The sequence below is a fragment of the Antennarius striatus genome, chromosome 17 (genome assembly GCF_040054535.1).
Source record: "Antennarius striatus isolate MH-2024 chromosome 17, ASM4005453v1, whole genome shotgun sequence".
Classification (NCBI taxonomy): domain Eukaryota; kingdom Metazoa; phylum Chordata; class Actinopteri; order Lophiiformes; family Antennariidae; genus Antennarius; species Antennarius striatus.
In genome coordinates, this window is record NC_090792.1 from 17,441,913 (window position 1) to 17,455,278 (window position 13,366).

The 13,366-nt window shown below is 41.1% G+C and overlaps 1 protein-coding gene across 1 annotated transcript in view; it reads right to left on the minus strand.

Moving 5' to 3' along the window:
- Positions 1-13,366, minus strand: part of slc8a3 (solute carrier family 8 member 3) — an 89,403-nt gene that overhangs the window by 2,932 nt on the left and 73,105 nt on the right. Inside the window, exons 4-6 of the mRNA XM_068338684.1 lie at positions 3,434-3,451; positions 1,258-1,382; positions 830-929 (exon numbers count right to left, since the gene is read on the minus strand). Coding sequence (XP_068194785.1) covers positions 830-929; positions 1,258-1,382; positions 3,434-3,451 — 243 coding nt within the window. The remainder of the gene's footprint in view (positions 1-829; positions 930-1,257; positions 1,383-3,433; positions 3,452-13,366) is intronic.

Here is a 13,366-nt window from a genome sequence, read left to right on the forward strand (position 1 = left end):
GCTAATCCAAAGAGTCAGACCATGTGAGGAGGTGCATGCATTTTTAAATAGCAGGAAGATGATGAAAAAATAAAGAGCGCCGCCGGATTAAATATTTCAAAACCGAAGTGACAAACCGAGACCTCGACGGCGACGGCGGCAGCTGCACCGCAGGCCGCATGGCCGCCTGATGCTGCGGTCACCTGACACAGATCAGCTTTATTTGAGTTTAAAGAGCTCAAACCAGCACCACAGTTGTTTCGAGTTACATTGTTCTTTATGATACGTCAGTCTTCAATTAAAATACATGAAAAAATAAAGATCATTTTTAAGTCATTTTACTCAATGTCTGTCTGCCACGAGTATTGGACCCACAAAATCACTAGTAAGCCAATAAAAGCACATAATACCATATTACTATATAATAAATAAGAATAAAAACACATAATATCATATTATTGGCCTCTAACAACCTCTGTGACGGGCAGAGCAGAAGCGGCTGAAGATGAGACAGTGATGTTTCCTCTGCACTATTTATTTGTTTGTAAGCTTAAAATAGATTCAGATTCACCAAATATTATTGAAAATTAATTCAAAAATAAAGTACAGCCCAGGTTTGGGAATGGTAATATCCTGGAAATTAGTTAATTTGACCATACATCGTTTTTTGACTTACAGTGTGTCTCCTGGAACCGATTAATGATGTAAGCTGAAGTTTACTCATACAAATTAAAAACAAATTAAAAAAAAGATTAAAATGATAAAATACCTGCAAAAGTATGAGTAAACAATAACAGAAATAAATTCCATTACATTTTTCATACAGTATGTCTTTGTTTTTCTCCTGTACCTGCACTGACTGTAATGGCCTCCATGAACTGGTCTCTCCAGGAGTTAGTTCCCACCACCAGAGCCAGGTTGGTCTTCTTGATCAGTTTGTCCACTGTGCTCTGCAAAAAAACCCAAAAAACCCCAGAACAAGATCAAAACTGTAACGACATCCTTCACATATTTAAATGCTCAGCCTGGAGCTACAGGAGGACATGCATGAGCTTCACCACATGATGGCAGTGGCATCAAGTTCCAGGCAGGAGAATCCTCTGCCTCATGAAAACCGCATGTCAGAAACAGATACGGTGGGTATATTTTTGGACTGGAGTGTGTTTGAAGATGTATGTGAATCACATCTCCTCCAGAAATGCTAAAATTAGATGCATGTAGATGTTTTTCCCAAACTGGCTGTTTAGATATCTGTGTTTGAAGATCAACCTTTCCCACCTTAAACTCGTACGACTCCTCAATAATGACTTCCAGCTTGGAGTGTTCGCCCAGCACCGGTTTCCCCATCTCAGCGATCCGCCTGGCTTCCTCCTCGTCTGATGTCAACTTCCTCTCTGGCACATCTAAGCGTAGAGGGTGAGAGGGAGCGGAATGAAAAGAAAAAATGGCGGTGAGAGGATGCTCAGCTGATTAGCATGTTGTGTTGCACTTCACAGCACACCAACCAAACATCAGAGGGTTTCCTCGCTGGTGACGCTTGGAATTTATTCAGCCTTTATAAAGATCAGGCTTTACAAAGAGACGGTATTTGTTTTATCTGCAGTATTTAGGTCACAATCAATCAATGCAGAGTGATGATCTTGAAATCCAAATTTATTCTAGCAATGCCGACTAAACAGCAACTTTCTGAGAGCTTTCTGTGCGTGATGTATCAATTGCATGCAAAACAATACCTCCTTATTCTACTTTTAGCCCATACTGTTGGAATTTCCAATGACTTTCAAGGTCCTACATCATCATGAGGAATGCGGGACCGGAATGTGCCAACACTCATCGGAAACATAGATTTCTTTCCACATGAGTGCCCCTCGGTTCTTATTGAGGATTGTTCCTTCCAAGTGAGTCTAGGTGTGCACTCCTGAACAACCACACAACTTATTCTGAGAGGCAGCTGGAGTCGTAACAACCATCTGGTGCATCACGTTGTCTCAAAACTACGTCTCTGTGCAAACATGAAGGTAGCCGAACGCTGGAAAACAGCGCTGAAAATTCCCTCGTTATAACCGATTAAAAACATGGAATTCATTGCTCATCGAGAAATGTCATCAGGATGTGATTGTAGAATTTTTTTTTAGCTTGCTTTAATTTATTTAGATTAGCAGCATTTAGTTACATGTATAAGTAACATCTGACCCTTTGAGGACAGCCATTATGCTGACGTGGCCCTCAGTAAAAATGAGTTTGAAACCTGATCTTGTCCTCCATTTGAAGGTTAGACCTGAAACTTGAGACTTGAGTTGTCTGGTTCTGTGATTTGCTTTGTATTTGTGCTTTTCAAAATAAAGTCTCCTCTTCAGTCATTCTAGAGAATATCAAAACACTTTCAGCTAGGGTGCTTTAGAAATGCTTTGTAGATCTTACTTTCCCTCGGAAATTCTATGGCAGCATTAAATAAGGCCGTATTTGATGGTTTTTCTAAATGCAAAATGCATTCTAGGTCTCATGGAAGCCCTGCTCTGTCCCTGTTTGTAGCTATCAGACGTGTCCTCTGCTGTAGAAAGGAGCCTCGGAGCTCCACGGAGCGTCCGAGTGCACTGCGCACTACAAAGAGTGCATCACATCAATTCTCAGCTGTCAAACTCTATCAAGAAGGAGCGGCTGTACTTCTGAAGGCCTCTCATCCTGCTCTGTGTGTGACACCCCCACTGAGACACCTGGTGCAGAGACCTTGTCATCCTTTATAGGAGCCCAGAGTCCCAGCCCGCTGCTCTTTGCTGACAACACGCTTACCATTAAATATTAACACCGCCATTAAAGATCACAGCCAAGTCCCCTTGATAGGAGGGCGTGTCGACAAGCAAATGCATAATATAGCAGCGGAAGCATACACACACACACACACACACACCACACACACATACTAGATCTTTTAAGTTAAATCAATTACACACCTAAGTAGTATGCATCCACAAGTCCTGACAGGATCCTTTTTGCTCATGTTTAATTTTTGATTATCCACTCGTGTCTCGGCTCAATATCCACAGCCACAGTCAAAGTAATTCAATTTCTAATTTTGTAACTGCAGTTTCTTTTCTTTTTTTTTTAATCTTGAAGTTTATCAAGAGTCTCAGCTTTGCTCTTGACTGGGAAAACATAATTTATGGATTCATTTATGTGCTGATCAGCGTGAACATCCATCATTAAGTAGAGGGAACATGTGTTGTTTGTAGCCGCGGCGGTAGAAGGAGATAGCAGCAGCGTGCAGTTTATTTATACCAAACGCCTCAAAGTGAGACTCAAAATTCTGCAAAAACAAACCATCAAAGTTGTCACCCAGAGTGAGTCTGATTCCACATCATGCATCCCGAGACTGTCAAACTCACACTGGCACTTCAAGCACACTGCACACACAGAGGAAGGCTTCACTCAGGGAGGAGGAAGAGGAGGAACTCACCGTCAGCCAACAGCAGGGCTGAGGAAGAAGAGGGAGAACAGGAGGTAGGGCAAGGGATGGAGAAAACAGAAAAAGGGATGAACAAAAGAAAAGGATGAAACAAGGCTGATATAAAAGAGGAATGGAAAATGGTAGTTTGGTGGAATATGGTATGTTATGTTTTGTCTTTATGAGCGAGAAGGAACAATTAAGGTTTATTAAGGGAAAAAACGTCAGACGCTTATCAACAAAATGTTAGGATCCAGCTATGAGTGGAACATTAGTTCAAACTTTATTACTCCCAGCTGTTGTCAGATGACTTAGTTTGGAGGTATAATTACAGATAAACTCCAATTATAAAACGTCCAGTAGAAAAAGCATTTAGTTAATATATGCACATGGAAGAACTTTGATTTTTAACAATAATAATACAGTAAAAACAAAAATCTGAGCAATTTTTATTTCTGAGTGCTCATAAGAAATATTATAGAGGTTGCAGTAATCATCCAGCGAGAACGAGAATTATATTACCGTGAGCGGATGAAACCTTCCGATGACTTTCACACTGACAACTCTTCCTCTTTTGACATTTTCATCATAATTTTCTCCTCACATTCATAAAACGGGGAGAAAAAAAAAAGAGTCATCCATCAGAGGCTCTGAAAGCCTCCTTTCACGTCCTACATGAATGGTTCTGCTGCTTCTGAAGCCTCTTTCAACCAGACGTGACACCAATTAACCTGTTTGTGTTCGGAGGCAGCTAATCAGCTTCCAAAATCAAATGCAGTCCACAGTTAATCATCATTAGTAGCTAAGTGCATTAATTGCTGTGGGCAACTTCCTTCATTATCATTACTACTAGCCGAGCCGTGCTAATCCGAGGCAAAGTGTGGAGTAAAGCCCAGCTGTGCTGAGTCTGTATCAGTCAGTAATAACAGTTTGTCATTTGGAGACGGCCGGTCAGAGGGCAGCAAATACACACAAATCCAGACACATGAAAACCTTCAAGTAGATGAAAGTTAAATATCGGAGCTACAAATTAGATTATCAGTCATTAAGTGTCTTTCGTGATTGTATTTCACATTGTGTTACCTTTAATTAAAATGATATTATCTCATCTTTCCATCTTCTATTGTCTCTAAATGGTCTGCATGTAGTGGTGGGACCGTTCCATAAAGCACAATGAGAGAGGAGGGGATTAAAGTCTGACGCACATGCAGACTAACTGAATCCAGAATTCAGGATTTAAGATAAATTCACAAAGTTCACGCCACTGAATGGAGCTGACTGTTCAAAACAATTCAAATATCAACAATGCAAACACCGACAAACCAAACGTCAACAATAGTAAATATAAAAAGATATAAATGTTCTTAACAGAACACATAGATATAAAGACAGTATATATTTTTGGAGAATATTGATTTGTAGTATAAACATAAATTCTTTTGGATTCCTTTTGATTGAAATTAACTTTATGTCATTTAAATTCTACTGTCACTGCAAAACCACTATGACTGATACTACTATTATTACTGTAATAATTATACTACTACTACTAGTACTACTACTGCTAATAATTATAATAATTATGCTAATAACACCACTACTACTACTTCTTCTCTTCTTACTACTACTACTGTTTCTACAACAACTACTTCTACTACTTCTACTACAAGTGCTACTACTAGTACTAGTATTAATACTGCTACTACAGTACTAATACTACTGATATTCAGTTATACTACCAGTACTTCTACTGCTGCTACTACTATTTCTACTGCTACTACTACTATAGTACTGCTACAACAGTGCTAATACAAATGATAACACTAGAAATACTACTAATACAGTACTTCAAATTAAAATAAATATCAATAGTAATAGTAAACAACATTATTTGTGTGGCAATGTAAAATGCACTAAGTACCGAAAAGTATATAAAAGTAAGGATTAAAAAATAAAAATTAAATGAAATTTTTTTTGATAAATTCATGGATGACTCAGGTCACAGCTGACTGACAAACTCGTCACACCTGCTGTTCTTTAATCAAGTCATAGTTTCAATTTCATAATAGAAACACACACACACACACACACACACACACACACACACACACACACACACACACACACACACACACACACACACACACACAAAGAGCATGACATTTGATAAAGCAACACACACTCTTACGATTGATGACGCTCCACAACCAGGCGGTCGTGATGCTGCCAGGGGTACAACTGTGTTCAGGAAGATTAACCAAAGGGATGTGATTGAAGGGGTGGAGGAGTGTGTGTGTGTGTGTGTGTGTGTGTGTGTGTGTGTGTGTGTGTGTGTGTGTGTGTGTGTGTGTGTGTGTGTGTGTGTGTGTGTGTGTGTGTCAATTTGAGGATGGGGATAGTGGGATGTCTGTGTTTAACCATTGTCATCATCATGTGTTCTGTTTGGTGCTCCGGTGAGTCGGATCTGTCCCGTTACTAAAGAGCGAGTCCTTCTTTGGCTTTGGAACACGGCCGTCGCCGTCGACACGACGGTAACGCCGGCCTCCTCTCGCCACAGCTCATTAAGGCAGAATCCTCATTTGACTTATCAGGGACGTCCTGCTCGGATCTGGGCCGGTGCCCGGAGCTGTCTGTGCAGACAGGTGGAGGGAGGAGAGACAAAGTCGGACGATTCTGGTGAATGAATGAAAGATGAAGGGAAACAAAGGACGGCAGGAGGGATCGGTGGCGGGCAGGAGAGGAGAGAATATATGACGCTCGTGGGAATTGAATACAGGATAAAAAGGTGGAAGACGTGAGGAGGAAAGGATCGACGGAGATGTAGGGACTGATAAATGGATGAAGGTGCTGCTCAATGTTTGACAGCAGGAATGGATGGATAAATAGGGGGAATCTGGTGGATGCAGATAAATTGGTTGATGGATTTATGGAGGGGATAGAGGGGTGGACTGATGGACTGGCAGAAACAAGAGCGAAAAAAGAATTCATGAGGGAGCAAGAAGTGAATATAAGGGTAATATTGAAGAAGGGAGGAGATCTGGAGGATTGAAGGTAAAGTGAAAGGAGTGACGCTGAGGTGATTTATGGAGGAACTAGAGAACTGAAACACGGAGGGATGGATGGATGGATGGAGGGATGGAGGGATGGATGGAGGGATGGAGGGATGGATGGATGATTGGGAGACCGGAGGATGAAGGGATCGGTTGAAGTAGGAGAGGAGGGATTGAGAATAATGAGATTAGAGAACAAGCAGCTATGGAGGAAGGGTAAACGGGCTGCACTTAACCTTTGTTGGTTAGCTTTGCAAAACCGATAAAGTAAAGCAATTTGATTGAATTAAAAACCACAATAGTTACCAATTCATACAAAAGGGTACGTGCAGGATTTTCATTGTAATTTCACCAGATCTTATGTGCTATAAAATAGAAATTGTTTCTTTAGTTTCTCAAGAAAATTACTAAAAACAAATCGGACATATTTATTGGATTCATCCGCACTTTGGTGGGGATCCAAATAAAATCCAAGTTCCAGCAGATTTAAATACATTTTCATGAGGGATCCTCTTCTTTGGCTGAGTTCAGTCTTGGTTACGGCTTGACTGACGAGGGACCGTCGGGCCTCAAGCGGCACTCGTTTGTGAAAAAACTGTTCTATCCATACAGCCATGTTGAAAATACTTTTTTTTTTTTTTTAACATTCCCAGGATTTGCTTGTTTATCTGGATCATCAAAACTGAACTGGTTCTTTTCCTGGCCCACATCCCATCCTTCCACCAAGTTTCTTTGGAAATGCACCAAATAGCTTTTGAGCAAACTGGCTAACAAACAAGAGGAGGAAACAAGTGGAGGAAAGAGACGGAGGGATGACTAATGTTTCTCTGCCATCATGAGGCTTCATTAAAAATCAGAGATATAATCTACTGTAGTGACGATGAGTCACCAGACTTCATTAGAGGAACACAAACGCTCGTATGAGGATATTTATAGCCGTACTGTACGTCCACCTACAGACACGCCGGCACAAATGGCTTCTTCGTGCGGCTCCGAGTCGATGTGTTGAATAATGAAGGCTCTGGATTGCAGCTGAGACAGTCGGCAGCACTCCTCGACTCGCAGCAAACACACACACACACACACACACACACACACACACACCGTCGGCCTGCGAGCGAAACGACACGACAAAGACGGATGCTTCATCTGCCTTTATTATCTTTCAATATGCAAACTGTGTAACGCGTCCATCATCTTGTTATGCCGGATCCATGTTTCTGACAACGCTTGGCGGGGGGGGGGGGACACTTCGAAAGGAGTCAAAACGCTGAGTACACATCATACTCCATCTTCTGGAGCGACCGAATGAGCTGATAATTTTAACTGAATGCCGGATGATTTTCGCTCCAGCAGTCTGACGAAAAAGGCCTTTTCATGGATGAGAAGTCATGTTTTTAATCCCGCTGAGCTAATTAAAGCCTCCACCAGTAGCGTTTTGACATCGATAAATCTTTAACACGTTCGTTTTTTGAGATATTAAGGTGATTACAGTAAACAAATACAAGCCTTGCCAAGAAAACTGGCAGCCCTTATCAGTCGCCACGCAGTGTTTTGATATCGTGTGCCAGCAAAGTTGAGTTCAGCCTTTAAATCTGGTTTTGCATAACGACACGCGGGAAGGAAATGTCAGCATCTTCTTTTTGGAAAACAAGGAAGCAAAGCATGAACCTCAGCCAACGCCGCCGTCACCGAAACTTCAACCAGCAGCAAACGGTTTCTAGACGACGACAAATCCAGACCTTTGTCATTGGTGCGTCGTCAACGATTAAAACACAAATAAACAGTAAACACATACACCAATCCCTCGTTACTCGCGTTTAATGCGTTCCAGGAACCACCCGCAAGTAATAAAATTCCGCGATATTGCGACAAACTATTTTTTTTTATTATTTAAGGTAATTTAAACGTTTATGAACCCTCCCCTTACTGATATTAAACCACCTTCTATCTGTATTACCTTTACCCACACTCTTACAGACTGTTTTGAATCACTTTTGTGTCTCACAGAAGTGCGCTGCTCACTTCCGGATGCTGTCAGCCAATAGAATTGCGCGTACGGTATCACGTGACTAGCTACTAAAAATCCGCGATGAGTTGAAGTCGCGCATGCATGAGGGATTACTCGTTTTAACACCGATGACATGGCTTTACTCAGATTTACAACAAATGAACACATCATTCCTCCACACACGAGTCGTGGGTTGTTCACGATAAAAGAATGATTTTCCATGCTGCCATTAATTTACATGGTTTTTATTTAGCAGCTTTAGCTTTTCCAAGCAGATTTGATGCTGTCCTCCCTCACCCATTGAAATGACCAGTTCCATGTCTGATTTTGCTCCACGTTCTCAGATGAGATCAGTGAATAAATATAGCCAGCGTAGTGATCTATTCTCTCTCCCTCCAGACATGAAAGTGGAATTGATTGTAAGTCAGCTGCTGCTACCAAAGGAATTTATTACATTAAGAAGCTAATACTTTAAAGAAGGACAAGAATTTGAAAGGACCAGTAGAAATCAATGCGCCATTACATTCTATATTTGTTTTAATGTGTATCTCAGCTCTCTCTGGGCTGGGAGGGAATGCCTACCAGCCCCCAGACGGCCTGCCTCTGGATGCACCAGAGACGCTCCTAATCGGCCCATATGCTGCTTTTCATCTGGGACTGTTTCTCATATTAACAAGAGCCTCACTCGTCTGGATGTGCCTGATTCTCTGCTGGTTCTACCTCCACCGCCTGGTGTTTCACTTTGAATCTATTTCCCTGCCTCTGTCTCATCCCTTTAACTCTAATTCTCTGAACCCCACTATCTCACACATTTTTATACTACTCTATTCATCCCCCCCCCCCCCTGTATTTCTCAATTTCCTCAGCTCTATTTTATAATAGAATTGGGTGATGTGGCTGAAAAGTTGATATATGTGTTCATTTTTATTCAAATGCTTATTTTTTTGAAAAGGACACACTTTTTCACGACACATATATTTTTGTTGTAGCATATATATATATATATATATATATATATATATATATATATATATATATATATATATATATATATATATATATATATATATATATATATATATATGACATTTTTACTGAAACAGCTGCTGAAATAGAATCAAAATACGACATGAGGTTCTCTACATAAATAAAATCTGTTCATCAAAACCTTATTATTCCAACGAAATGTGAAACACATCTCCTCTTTTTAACAAGAAACAAAACCAGTGACTTGAAATGTTCATTCACGTTTTGGATCCACTTATTGCCCCACTAATGGTAAGTATATATCCATTTATACTTGGTTTAATGAGCTATTTGAGCCAAAACAGTGAGCTAAAACAACTGTGAGTGAGTCCATGTTAATCAATTATGAAATAAATCGAAATATTTTATGCTCATGGCAAAGGTCTCCTGTGGGTCAGACTGTAAATATTGGAACCATAATAAAATCTGTAACACTAAAAGATCTCCTTACTGTACATTTCTCGTCTGCCTGCTTCTATAGTAGATGAAACATGACAACCTGGACAAAAGGCAGTAAATCTCTCCATTGATCCATTGATTTGACTGTTTTCTGTCCTGTAACCTTTTAAATGTGTTTGTATCTACATGTGGAAAGAAAGCCCAACAAGTCCCAAACTAAAATATTTATTTCATAGGTTGGATTCAAATCTGATCCTTGATTCTGACCACTTATCCGATTATATTTCTTATAAAGTATTAGATAAACATCCGATTGGCACAAATCCGGAGACCTTTCGTGTTCCACATCTCTTTCTCCCGACGTCTCTCTGCCTCCACATTCCTGTTGTTCCTTTGCATCTCATCCTCTACGTCCCCCCATCTTTCCTCCTCCTCTTCCTCCTCCTCCTCTCGCCGACTCGTCCGGTCCAGATGTCACGCTGCTCCGAGTGGATCAAGCGTAGACCAGCTCCCTCTCCTTGTTAGCGGCCTGTTTATTCTGCAGCTGTATCAGCCTGGCTGCCGTGTCAGCAGCAGGCAATTACAGAGCAGATTACCAACTCTGATAATGTCATCAGACCGGGCCTCTGTGCACACACAGGCAACACACTACACAGTTCACCAGTTTACTGCTTACTCACCAACATGTGCAGTGTAGTCACACACATCTTCACACGCATACACTCACTGTGTGTGTGTGTGTGTGTGTGTGTGTGTGTGTGTGTTAGTGTGTTTGGGGGAGTGAGCTCATATGGTGAGAGGGACAATACGGCAGCTGCAAGGGTGAAGTTTAACATCCTGAAATATCCTGCTACCATTCAAACTGGTTGGCTAATTATTATCATACTGTTATTTTCATTTGGCCTTATTTATACTGAACAATACCCAACTCTATTTTTAATTGTGTTGTCACTACAGATGATGTGTATTAACAAGAATGTGTCACCTGTTAGAATGAAACCCCAATCCAAAATAAAAAATGCTATTAAAGGGAAGAAATTCATAACTAGGTGAGGGAAAACTAATAAGAAAATGTATGGATGATGAAGAAGAAGAAAATAATTAAATGAATGAAAATATGAAATTTAAGTTGTAGCCATTAAAAAAAAAAGAAAACTCATTTTTACTCCAGAAATCCACAGGTGTTTCCTTGCTCTCAAAATCCCGGATAGACAAAAACAAAGACACAATTTAAACAGAGATCACAAACATCCTTCAAGACAAGCAAGTAAATGTAGAAGAATCAGGAATCACTTGTTGAATCATTGTTAGTTGGTATTCCAGAAGAACAACGTCTCTAATGGTGGTTTCTTTGGGTAACTATTAAAGTTTCATCAAATCAGCACAAGATTCAGATGAAGACGCGGATCCAGATCAGACTGATTTGTGTCACATGTTATGGGGATATTATTGTTTTATTATTGTCTAAGAATTGTTGTCTTTATCTATAAAGTATGAATTAACTCACTGATGTAGTCCTGATCATGCAATGGGAAAAACATTTAAAATAATTCTGGGTCTGGACACAGGTCCAGGTCCAGCTCCAGCAGAGGAGGGTTTGGGTTCTCCGTCCAGAGACCCTTTGCTGAATTCACAGGGAGGAACGCTTACTAAGTGGTATTGTGGTCGCTGTGCTGACATCATGACGTTACCCTGGGAGTTGATTTACGGCACGGGGGGTGGGGAGGGGTTGGGGAGGAAAGCAGACAACATCACCGCTGCCTCCCAGTCGTCTCAGCATCTTTCCAGAGGTGAGACCCCAAAGATCGTTCCTCAGCCTCCACTTATCACACACAACATTAACAACTTCAGAATCACTTCACGTTCCTCACAGAGGACTGCAGTGGAAGAAACTTTTTTTTTTTTGGTGAATTCTTTCATGTCTTGCCCTCTGGGTAGGAGACAGCCTGGGTATGAATGTTTTATCTTGTGTATTTAAAAAGAAACGTTCTTAAATGGGACATCCTCCAGAACCGCACAATTAAAACAAATCCTGAAGCGATGTAAGCTTTTTGTTGACACAATAGTAAACACTTAAAATACAAATCCGCTTGGTTATCGGAGGAATTTTGGACAATAAATTTCATGTGACTGTTCTCTCCAAGGAGATAGAGTCATTCATTCATGCTTTAAATGACTTATTCCCATCACATGGACAGATTACGAGACAACCTGCCTCTGGGCACAGACATGTAACAACCCCCCCCCCGCCGCCGCCGTTAGATGAGCCCAGTATATCAGATTTTCAGGAAACCTCCTCCCTCTATTTTTTGTCTTTGCTAACGTTCTCACATTTCAATTCTGTCTTTATTCTTTTCTCTACATCTTGTTTTCCTCGCTTCCATTTTTCTTCTGGTGCACACAGTTGCCTTCTAGACCAATCAGATTCCTCTCACTGATGGATGATTCGGCTGAAAAACACACCCGCATGGGCCGACTGCTGCCAACCACGACGGGCGCGCCGTAAAAAAACTAGAGCCGCAGATGGCGTAACATCGACCAATGGCCTCGCGCGTCACATCACCAGAGTGAACGCTGAGCCTCCCAGTAAAGCATTTTCATCTTCGGATTAGACAGGACAGAAGCCGTCTGTGACGTAGATATAATTCAATCCAGGATTGACAAAAAAAGTGTTTTGTAAAGTAAACATGAAATGTGAAAAGGTACATGGTAGAAAGGCGTTCGCTTTCGCCTCTGTTGAAACTTCTGACCCTTTGCCTTCGTCAAACGCAGGGGCTGTCAAAATCATTTTCACCGAGGGCCACATCAGCACAATGGCTGTCCTTAAAGGGCCAGATGTAACTTATAAATGTAACTAAATGTAACTCAATATAACATAAAATAAATGTAACTACTCCTTAATGTTAAATAACTCTAAAGTTATTACTTATTCAAGTTTGTTTCCCTGTTATAACATAAATCCTTTTAATTTGTCAGCTTATGAAACCCAAATAACTCCATCAATCAAGGATCAAACTATCCAAGAGAACAAAACTTTTTTGTCAGAGTTAAAATGGGCTCAATTACTGCATTGTGGGAAATGTAGTTTTTGGTCAGAGCACGCTTTTGACCTATTTATTTTTAGACACTGACATTTTATGCTCTTGCGGGCCACATTTGGCCCCTGGGCCTTGAGTGTAACACGTGGTCTAACGGATGCATTGAGGATGTGTGCGGACACCAACGGACACATCCTTTCAATCGGATGTATTTGTTTTAGCAAGTGGAGGAGTATAAATGAGCCTAGAACACTCTACGAGAATGTGTGTTTAGGAGGTGGGGGGGCGATGTGTGGATTGAGAAGGTCATCCCTGACATCGACACTAATGAGAGCCCACATCACGTTTCGGTGTCCCGGTTGGACCTCACCCGTGTGCTGAGACAGGCCCGACGCCGCGGTGTGGCAGGTGGCGGCGCAAC